Source organism: Acinonyx jubatus, chromosome C2 (genome assembly GCF_027475565.1).
Source record: "Acinonyx jubatus isolate Ajub_Pintada_27869175 chromosome C2, VMU_Ajub_asm_v1.0, whole genome shotgun sequence".
In the NCBI taxonomy this organism is placed as follows: domain Eukaryota; kingdom Metazoa; phylum Chordata; class Mammalia; order Carnivora; family Felidae; genus Acinonyx; species Acinonyx jubatus.
This window is the reverse complement of record NC_069384.1, coordinates 112,708,618-112,719,798: the sequence shown is the minus strand read 5'-3', so window position 1 is coordinate 112,719,798 and position 11,181 is coordinate 112,708,618. Positions and strand designations below refer to the sequence as shown.

The 11,181-nt window shown below is 37.3% G+C and overlaps 1 protein-coding gene across 1 annotated transcript; it reads right to left on the bottom strand.

The window, feature by feature from the left end:
* Nucleotides 1-3,229: 3,229 nt before the first annotated feature.
* Nucleotides 3,230-11,153, bottom strand: COMMD2 (COMM domain containing 2). The gene is made up of 5 exons (XM_015072519.3): nucleotides 11,001-11,153; nucleotides 10,827-10,904; nucleotides 10,055-10,137; nucleotides 9,080-9,253; nucleotides 3,230-4,028 (listed from the first exon to the last, which is right to left on the bottom strand). The coding sequence occupies exons 1-5, from the start codon at nucleotides 11,065-11,067 to the stop codon at nucleotides 3,831-3,833; spliced, it is 600 nt and encodes a 199-aa protein (XP_014928005.1). The 5' UTR covers nucleotides 11,068-11,153; the 3' UTR covers nucleotides 3,230-3,830.
* Nucleotides 11,154-11,181: the final 28 nt, after the last annotated feature.

Here is an 11,181-nt window from a genome sequence, read left to right as displayed (position 1 = left end):
CCTAAAAGGCCTCACAGTGTTACAAATTTTAAGGACTCATACATCCTTCCACACATACATCCTTCACACACTCTTAATGATTTTTCATACTTTCCTTAGCAACAGATTCTCAGTTTTCAAAGGTGTATTTTGTTTTTATGGCATCCCCACCACCTTTCCAATTTGCTGCTTTAAATTTGCTTAAGCTTGGTAACATCAATAACAAAAAAAGCTCACTGAAATCTTGTGAAACACAAAAAAGACTTCCAATGGGTGAAGTATATATAGACTTTGTGATATATATATTGGTCATTCCCTACTCAACAGCTCTGTTCTGACATATGTTACTATTCTGGTTTTGAGACATGAGCGATACAGCAATCCTGAAAAATCAACATACTTATAATCCAAAATGACTTACTAAAAATTGAGATAAAGACAGAAAGGCACATTACCCAGAGTCATGATACCTGCTCATACAGGAGCACAGAACAGTGATTACATCAGCAGAAAATATGTTCATATATTAGCTTCAAAAAAAAAAATAACCAATGTGCCATAAAACAACAGGGCAAGGGAGTTCCTAAGGATGTGGAATGTTTAAACAAGAAAAGAAATAGGCTTACTCAGTGCCCTGTACTAAAAGTGAGCCTCACATTCAAAGAGTTAGCAGACTGCTCCCAATTCATTCTGGCCCAAAAGGGTAAAGAAGGCAGAACATCAGAAAGAATAAGGTACGGAGAAAGGAGGCCAGGGGAGCTTGACACAAATAACAAAAGACTAGTACCTGCTTTCTTGTTTTGACTGGGGTTAGATCAGTGGATATAGAAGAAAGGTTGCCTTGAAGGGACACAGTGCTATTATTTCAATCTTGGCTGGGGTCAGACCTGCTTATCTTCTACCAAATGTGGATAAATAAGAAGCCTCACAGAATGTTGGCAGGCATGTTGCTTTTAAACCTGATGACATCCTACTATCACTTCATGTAATATATATAGTGTTTTTTTAGTTTGTGAGGTTGTTAACATGAAAGCTTCATTAACCAAGTTAACATAATTATTAAAAATTATTTGATTATAGTAAATATCTAATATTAGTTATTTTGCCACTGCAGAACATATACCTGTGACAATTAAATGGGTAGCAATTAAAATTGTGCTTTTCTTCCACTGGTCTCTGTTCCCTACTAGATTCTCTCCCTCTCTCTCTTTTTTTTTAGAGAGAGAGAGAGAGGGTGCAAGTGAGCAAGGGGCAGAGAGAGAGAGAGAGAGAAAGAGAAGCAGAGCTCACCCGAAGGGGGTGTTCAAGCTCACTCGATGTGGGACTCGAACTCCTGAACCATGAGATCATGACCTGAGCCAAAGTCAGATGCTTAACAACTGAGCCACCCAGGCACCCCCAGACTCTTTTTTTTTTTTTAATTTTTATTTACTTTTTAAAATTTACATGCAAGTTAGTTAGCATATAGTGCAACAATGATTTCAGGAGGAGATTCCTAAATGCCCTTACCCATTTAGTCCATACCCCCTCCCACAGCCCCTTCAGTAACTGTTTGTTCTCCATATTTAAGAGTCTCTTATATGTTTGTCCCCCTCTCTTTTATTATTTTTGCTTCCCTTCCCTTATGTTCATCTGTTTTGTATGTTAAAGTCCTCATATGAGAGGTCATATGATAGCTTTCTCTAATTTCGCTTAGCATAACACCCTCTAGTTCCATCCACGTTATTGCAAATGGCAAGATTTAATTTTTTTTGATTGCCGAGTAATACTCCGTTGTATATATACACGGTGTATATATATATATACCCCCCACATCTTCTTTATCCATTCATCCATTGATGGACATTTGGGCTCTTCTTATACTTTGGCTATTGTTGATAGTGCTGCTCTAAACATGGGGGTGCATGTTTCCCTTCAAAACAGCACACTTGTATCTTGTGGATAAATACCCAGTAGTGCAATTGCTGGGTCATAGGGTAGTTCTAGTTTTAATTTTTTGAGGAACCTCCATACTGTTTTCCAGAGTGGCTGCCCCAGTTTTCATTCCCACCAGCAGGGCAAAAGAGATCCTCTTTCTCCACATCCTTGCTAACATGTATGGTTGCCTGAGTTGTTAATGTTAGCCATTCTGACAGGTGTGAGGTGGTATCTCATTGTGCTTTTGATTTGTATTTCCCTGATGATGAGTGATGTGGAGCATTTTTTCATGTGTCGGTTGGCCATCTGGATGTCTTCTTTGGAGAAGTGTCTATTCATGTCTTCTGCCCGTTTCTTCACTGTATTATTTGTTTTTTGGGTGTTGAGTTTGATAAGTTCTTTATAGATTTTGTATGCTAACCCTTGATCTGATATGTCATTTGCAAGTATCTTCTCCCATTCTGTCGGTTGTCTTTTAGTTTTGCTGTTTTGCTGTTTCCTTCACTGTGCAGAAGCTTTTTATTTTGATGAGGTCCCAATAGTTCATTTTTACCGACTCTCTCTTAAGAGAAGAAACACAATGTCACTCTGACCCGAAAATCTCTAATTCTTAGGATGCAAGGCATTGATAGAACCCAGATTGCAGCTTTGAGTCTGATGGCTCTAAAGGCGTTCCTGGATTGCTCCATGGGGATGAGGCTCTCAGAATAAGATATATATACATTTAAGACTGAACCCCCATTTCCACCGTGTTTTTTTTTTTTCTCCTTAAATCTGCTACTCCTTAAGTCTCCCTGTGTCCCTGTACTCTATCAGGCCAATCGACACATCAGTATCTGAGTTTTTCAAGCCGACAGTTTATAGTTACTAAAAAACAAACAAATCAAGTTTGTAAAGAAGGGATATTTACATGTAGTAAACATGGACTCCTGCCCTTTTTATATACTGCATCCAAAAAAAAATGACAAAAAGTCACTGTAATTTATATTTAGATAATTAATAAGTGATTATATTACTCTTATATTCACTGTGTATAAATGTAAATGACAGTGTGTCTCTTAGATGCTTTGCATACTAGGGAAAAAAAGTGGTCCTTGATAAAATGTAATATATGATCACACAAATTTGAGTACTATTTAAGCAAATTAGCCATGACAACTCAAACTTAAGCAACATAGTATTTATTACCTTTACTAACCAGGAAAAATGCATGAACCCCCTAAACAATGTAGCATTTAAAAAAATTCATATTTACTTCCAACTATTCCATAGCTACTAACATTGTGGGTGCTTTTAAAGTCAAAAACAATGAACTGTCTAAAAATATTCTGAATAGCAGTAATATTACATTGTGAATTTTATTTTCAAATTTTGGTCAATAAAGAACAGTCAGGTTAAGCAATCAAAAGAAGTACGAATAAAAGACATTCATATACACCAAAGATATGAATAGGACAGATTCACTTCCAGTTGATTCAATTGTACATACACTTTTAACATATAAAATACATCTTAATTAGTCAAGAAACAGACCACATTTAGCACCAGGAAAGGAACTTTACTCTAGCGTTGTTTTTTTTTTTAATGTTTATTTATTTATTTTGAGAGAGAGACAGAGTGCGAGCAGGGGAAGCCCAGAAAGAAAGGGAGAGAAAATCTCCATGCTAATAGCGCAGAGCCCAATGTAGGGCTTGATCACATGAACTGTGAGATCATGACCTGAGCCCAAATCAAGAGTCAGACGCTTAACCAACTGAGCCACCCAGGCACCCCTTAACTTTAGCTTTTGATCACGACCTCAATATCTTGTCATAGAAAAAGAAATTTCATGGGAACTATATGTATTTATCACTGTAATTAATAAAAAATTAAAAAATAACTGTCGCATTATCAATACGTGAGTGATTCAGTGATTCCAGTCCTGAAAACTGGAACTACTTGATATTGCGCACAACTCTCCTACAGTGGTTTGTTTTCATCTCCTCCAATGCTTGTTCCAATTGCTGAACCAAATGGAGCAGAGTGGCTGGGTCTGTCTGCAGAACTTTGGTGTTGTGATCTCCATTCTGATTAAGGTGTAGCTTTATAGTCACTGATGGTTTTATCTGTTGCCTGAGGCTTCTGCTTGCAAGCTTCATTTTAAATGGAGTAAGAGAATAACTAATTATCATGCTGAACATATAATATTTATAATTACCTTATATCATATACAAAAGTCAAATTTCATATAAATCATAGACTTCAAAATGAAAAATGAACTTTAAAACCTTTGGAAAGAAAAAAGGCATGACAATGTATATGCAACCTTGCCCGGCAGAAGGATTTCTTAAACATGATATAAAAGGCACAAACCACAAAGAAAAAACCTGATAAGCTGAAATACATTTAAATTATTAACACTTTCTTTCAAGAATACCTAAAGATGGTGGAAAAACAATCCACAAACTGATAAGATATTTTATGACGCATAGAACCCCCTCCCCCAACAAAAGATCAGTATTCAGAATGCATGAAATTTAATCAGAATGTTCTGATTAAAAACAACAACAAACCCCATAAGACCAAGAAAAATGTGCAGAAGACCTAAGTAAGCAATTCACAAAAGAAGTAACACAAATAGATAAACATAGGAAAACATGTTCAACTTTTTATTAGTAATTAGGAAAATGGCAATAAAAACATAACATACTATTTTACACATATCAGACTGGCGAGAATTAAAAACCTGCCCATGTGGGGCACTGCAAGTGATAGGAATGGGAACTCTCATCCACTGCTGGTCAGAGTGGTAAGAGAATAACTTTGGAAAAGAATATAATAGTACCATCAATTCCACTCCTAGGTATATACCTTGAATTCTTACATATATACGTATATTCACAATAGTATTTGTTTCCAAGAGTCAAAAATTAGAAACATTTCAAATACTCTTTAACAACAGAATGGGTGTATTGAGGATATTCCTAAAAATAAAATGCTTACTAAATGTCAATGAAAAGAAACAAACTACAGCAATATAAATTGTCATGGATAATTCTAAAAAGAAAATGTTCAATCAGAAAAGCAAGTTGCAGAAGAATACATAAAAACTAAAGTTTAATGAAAAAATGTGTTAAACTAATTGTTGCACCATATGCTAACTAATTTGGATGTAAATTAAAAAAAATTAAAAAAAGATAAAGTACTCACTTGCCAAATGGGGAAAAAAACCCAAAAACTATAAAGAAAGGATTAACATCAAATTCAGGAAAATGGTTACCTCAGGGAAGTGTGAGGGGTTGTAACTGTGGTAGGTCACAGATGGTTTCATTGTATTTCTTTAAAAAAAAAAATTTAAATTATTTATTTTTGAGAAAGAGAGACACAGAGTGCGAGTGGGGGAGGGGCAGTGAGAGAGGGAGACGAATCTGAAGCAGGCTTCAGGCTCTGGGCTGTCAGCAAAGAGCCTGACGCAGGGCTCGAACTCATGAACATCGAGATCATGACCTGAGCTTAAGTCAGATGTTTAACCAACTGAGCCACTCAGGTGCCCCTCAGTGTATTTCTTAAGCTTGGCAATGGGTACTTGTTTTACTATTATTTTTTTTTTTTTTAACGTTTATTTATTTTTGAGACAGAGAGAGAAGAGCATGAATGGGGGAGGGTCAGAGAGAGGGAGACACAGAATCTGAAACAGGCTCCAGGCTCTGAGCTGTCAGCACAGAGCCTGACGCGGGGCTCGAACCCACAGACCGCGAAATCATGGCCTGAGCCGAAGTCGGCCGCCCAACCAACTGAGCCACCCAGGCGCCCCTACTATTATTCTTTAAACTGAGTATCTATAATCTTTATTTGTATGATATATTCTGAATTTTTTTAAAAAGTACCATTGACATATTTTTAAAAGAAAAAAAAGGAAACTACTAGAAACAATGGCTAACTTGAAAGCGAAGGCATTTAGCTCTAGCACCAACTGTTCTCTAAAGACCATTCTTCCTTAAAAGGAGCCAGGAGCTCCTTAAAGGAGTAACTGATTAGAGGTCTGGGATAACAACTGTGCAAGATTGAGCCTGAGACATCTTGCTATACAGGAAAGCAAGATTGTTACCTAAAATTATTGGAGTCACGTCAAAAGGACAAGAAGCCCAATTGAAGAGACTTCCGAGTGAGCAAAAATCTAACCCTGAGATTTCAGGATTAATTTATACCGCAACACAGAATATTCTGACTAATAACTTCTTCCAATTAATTCTAGGTGATCTGGCTTCCAAAAGAACCCACGATACTGAAATTTAATGTCTAAAAATAATTTGGAAACAACAGGTCAATCCCCTTGAGTTAGCCAGTCCCCAAAATAATACAGATACATATAAGTTAAAGTGTCTCTTTAAGATTTCTCCAGTACAGAAAATTATAGATATGAAAGATAGGTAAACTATAAATATGATGACTGAAAATACTACTTACTGATTCACTTACACATTGTTTATACTTCTTTTTCCTCTATATCTGCATTGATAGACAGGGACCAAATGTATCTAGGTGTATAAACCATAAATTTTTCATCCAAAGCTTCAATCTATCCTCAAACTTTTACACAACATATCTAAATTAATATCCTTTACAAATAAGCATCTATATCATTCTTTAAAATTTCCAGATGAAGGTTATACAACATCCCTAACAAACACCTAGTAAGACATATTTAGACCTAATTTTTTTCTCAGAAATGAATTTCAAGGACAGTACTACAGGATAAAGAACAGTAGCCCACAAGGTTCCTGATTAAACTTATGTTCTGTCCTTCTCTTTGTAAAAATAACAAAAGCAATTTAAATGGATCAGTCCTAAAGGTAAATCGTCCCTCACCAATCTCAGATGCATTCAATTTACTTATGTTATTAACTGCATTAATTGTGCTGGCAATTTATGAAGGGAAATGTTTCTACTAGAAACTGAACTATGATGATTAATGTATTTCTCATAAGCAACTGCACAATTAGATGGTAATTGTCCATTCACTACCAGTGTCCATGAGACAAATCAGTTACTCAAAAACGAAACGTCCTGTAACTTGTCACTAGTTTCCTAGCAATTCAGCTGATCTTCATCTGACAAGTCTTCCTCCTATAAAGAAGAATCTACTCCAATTAAAATCCCTTGTAATAATTTTGACTAATGAGCTCAGAAAATCTATTAGTTCTCTAAGTAGCTTTTTTACCCCTTAAACGCATTTTACCACATGAAGCAATATTCATTCAGTATACACTCAACTTTAAACTATATTAGTTCTTGCAGTAACACACTATTCAAACCCATTGCACTGGGTAAATGAGCTCTCCCAAGTTTTAGAAAATTCAATTGCTTGTTTCTAATTTCTAAAAATGTCTTCATAATGGAAAAACTCAATGCAAATCGATAAAGCCAAAAAAATAACTTCTATGGGCTACCAGAACCCAAAAGTCAGAAATTACCCACACCCAAGAGAGAGCTAAAGATTTACAAGATAAATTACTACTGAATCTCATAAACATGACCATCTCACATCTCCTCCACCTGGTTATTATGAAAGGACCTAAACATAGAAGCTTGGCCACAGTGATCTCCTCCTTCCCATAGCCCCACAGGATTTGCTGCTTATGTCTCCGAGAGCACAAACTGTGTCTGATTCTTTAAATCCACAATACCTAACACATGATAATTGTACAAAAATATTTGATAAATAATTTAAGAAGCTACTTACCCTCCCCCACCTTTTTTTATATTCAGCACTGAATGCCTATTATGTACCAGGCATTGTGCTGGGGACACAGTACTGAACAAGACACAGTACCTGCCCTCATAGAGCCTACAATCTGGTTTATACCATACCCTGTGTTTATACCTATTCAAGCACTCATTACACTGGATTATAACTGCTAAACCCTCTAAATGAATTTCTGTATCCTGTTTGGACCATGTTACCACCATTCAAATCAGGAAGAATCCACTATAACAGTAATTTACAAACTTTATTGCAAATTAGAATTACCTGGCTAACAAGCGGAACTCTAAAAAATTCTGATGCTCGGACCAAACCCCATAACAATAAAGCAGAATCTCTGGGGGCGGAACATAGATACGAAAATATTTTAAGACTATCCATGCCTTTCCAATATGCAGTCAAGTTTGGGAACTAGTGTGCAACCTATTCAAAGCTCATTCCCTTATGCTTATGCTGCCTCCTCTTCCAAGAACATTAACCCTGGTTTTCTCTATTTATTGACCCTTCTGAAATTTTACCTCCTTTTGTTGAAGCTTTCCTGGATTCTGCAAGCATCCACTGAACGACCTAAGCTATGTTTGTGAAGTACAGTACATAGCTGTAACTTTATGTCTACAACTATATTCCCCCCCTCCAGTAACTTATAACTATCTGTAATTACTAGTTATTTTGAGAACACCTAATATCCCTGAGTATATAACATCTTTTCCAATTGAGAAAATGTCTCATACTTCTTTTGTGTACCAATGCATTTGGCACAGCTCTAATCAGCAAATGATGACATTCAATAAACATCTATTAGCTGTCACTGCTTGATAAAGGGCTACATACAAGAGTCTGAGAACTCCCTTTCGGTTATCAATGTGGCTTTGCAAATGACTGAATCTTACAAACGTAGTGTAAAAGCAGCCAGACACAAAAGAATATTTACTGAATCATTTCATATATAGAAAGTTAAAGAACAAGTAAAAGTAATCTATGTATTTGAAGTCAGGGTGCTCGTTAACCTTTGGAAAGGAAAGAAGGAGAATTGGTAAGAAGCAAAGAGGATGCTTTTGGGGTGCCTGTCATGGGCAAGTCTTGGTTTTATGGGTGTTTTTACCATGTGATAATTCACTGAGCTATACAATGACGTATGCACTTTAATCCATGTATGTTTTGCTTAGGCATAAAAGTTTTTAAAAATCAAATACCACTTTAAAAATTTGCATGACCATCTCCTTACCAAAAGAACCTATTTGTTACAAACTTTGCAAGTGAAACTGATGTAAACACATTAAGCATATCAGAAAATGAACTATTTGTAAAATGGTCTCAAAATAAACATTAAAAAAATAAAGTTTCAAACCAAAGTTCAGTTAAGGTGGTAAAGAATACAATAAGCCTGAAGACATAGAACCAAAATTAATCTTATAGTTTGTCAGGTGGGGGAAACCATACCTGTACATCTAGTCTCCATTCAAGGCTGTGGTAAGTGGGAAGGTCTGGTGCCAATTCACTCAGAATAGTTCTGATCTCTTTTCTGTTGTCTAGATAAAGCTCAAGCAATAATTTGTTCAATTCTTCAGAGAATCCCAGAACAAAAACAGAATCTTGGAAATCCAGTTCAGAAATCTGAAAGTGAATCAAGTTTAACAGAACATCAAATTTATGATTGTCTAGAAATGCTAAAATATTTGATATACACAAAAGAATATGATATCTCCTAATTCTTTTCTGCCTGGTAAAAGAAACTACATCCTTGATAGAGATAACTCTTACCCACTATTTTGAAGTCTGAGTTTCTGATACATAAAAATACTTGTATTAAACATAAAAAGAATTATTAAAATGCCCAGTTTCTCAGGGTGCCTGGGGGCTCAGTCGGTTGGGCCTCTGACTTCAGGTCAGGTCATGATCTCACAGCTCGTGGGTTTGAGCCCCATGTTGGGCTCTGTGCTGACAGCTCAGAGCCTGGAGCCTGCTTCCGATTCTGTGTCTCCCTCTCTGCCCCTTCCCCCACTCGTGCTCTGTCTCTGTCTCTCAAAAATAAATAAACGTTAAAAAAATTTTTTTTTAAATTCCCAGTTTCTCTCCTATTCTCCGTCAAGTCAGATACTGCTAATATGCAAAAAAATAAAAATAAAAATTAAAAAATCATTTATTCCTCCCCCTTCCTAGGATACCCACTATTGTATATGGCTTAATAACATGCAGAATTAGAGAGAATTCTAATTTATACTAGCAAGAGGCTTTCATACCAGCAGATCACATTACAGCCATATTGTTTAGGCATGGCTTCACTAAATCAATTATAAACCATTAACAACATTACTGAAATAAGCAGGTGCCTGCCAGGGCTATGAGGCTATGATACAGAGTACACTGGAGCTTTTTAAGGTTGAAGAAATACACACACTCCACAGAAGCCCTTACCATAAGCTTTGAGCTTTCAGTGAGGAGGTATGTTAATCCTTCCACACCATGCTGGACAGTGTCACTGCTCACATTTAGTTTTCCTGGGAAAAAAGAAAAAAAAGCAAATAAATTATTGTGTGATATTTATCCTTTTACTCAAATTCTTATTTAGTAATAAATATTATCCATTATTCCATATTTTCAAACACTACGATGAAAAATAATGACTTAGTAATAGACTCCTGTTCATTCTCCACTGCTGGACAAATGCTTTGGGTATTTGCCGCTGTGTAAACTTCTTTTCAAAATGCAGACCCGTGGAGACAGACTAGCATCAGGCATACAGTCCTTAGTCCTTCTCTTGAATGTCCAGCTACTTCAAGTCTGGCATAAGTGGAATTCAAGGGCTGACAATCTCAGAAACTACCCTGTCCGGCAGGGAAAAAACAATACTGCAGCAAAAGCGGATATCTGAAGTAATTATAACCAAACACTTGCATGATATTAATGGCTCACCCAACTATTTCACACGCTTTGGTGCATTTAAGCATCATAGTATCTCTGGCAGATGGTAGTATGTCCATTTTACGGATGACAACACCGACTTAATAGAAGCTTTAAAAATCTCAAAGCTACTTAGGGGATGGGCAGGATCTGCGCCCTGAAGAGCCTTTCTGCTTTTATTCTACCACAATGAGAACTAGACCATTGGAGCTGCAAAAACCCCTATCTCTCCAGGGTGCCAAAGAATGGCCCGCACTTCCCCGCGAAGTGCCCCTCCCAGGCTTACTGGCGGCGCCTTCGTAGATCTTGGGGTTCGAGCCTCGCCTCAGGAATTCCACCGCAATCCGCCCAAACTCGGCGACCACTGCAAGGGAAACCAGGAGACCGTGAGCGCCGGGCACACCCCTTGTTCCCCTCCCCAGACCACAGAACACCACCCTCCGCGGCCGCGTCCCCTGACCCGTGCTGTCCACTTGCGGCAGAAAGGCCAGGTGCTCTTTATGCTCCTCCGAAAGGTCCAGCAGCATCTTCCCAAGTCAGAGGACTTTACTCGGCAGTGTTGACCCCGCCCTCGCCACTTCCGGGGCCAGCGTCCAAACGCAAAGAAGCTCCGGCTTCTCCACATCCCCAGCTTTGGGTTC

What these genes read in the sequence shown, in the direction of transcription:
- COMMD2 (XM_015072519.3), bottom strand. Translation starts at nt 11,067, where the DNA reads ATGCTGCTGGACCTTTCGGAGGAGCATAAAGAGCACCTGGCCTTTCTG. An exon ending in GCCGCAAGTGGACAGCACGG is followed by an intron (nt 10,905 to 11,000) that starts GTCAGGGGACGC and finishes TTTCCCTTGCAG; the next exon opens with TGGTCGCCGAGTTTGGGCGG. An exon ending in CTGAAAGCTCAAAGCTTATG is followed by an intron (nt 9,254 to 10,054) that starts GTAAGGGCTTCT and finishes ATTCACTTTCAG; the next exon opens with ATTTCTGAACTGGATTTCCA.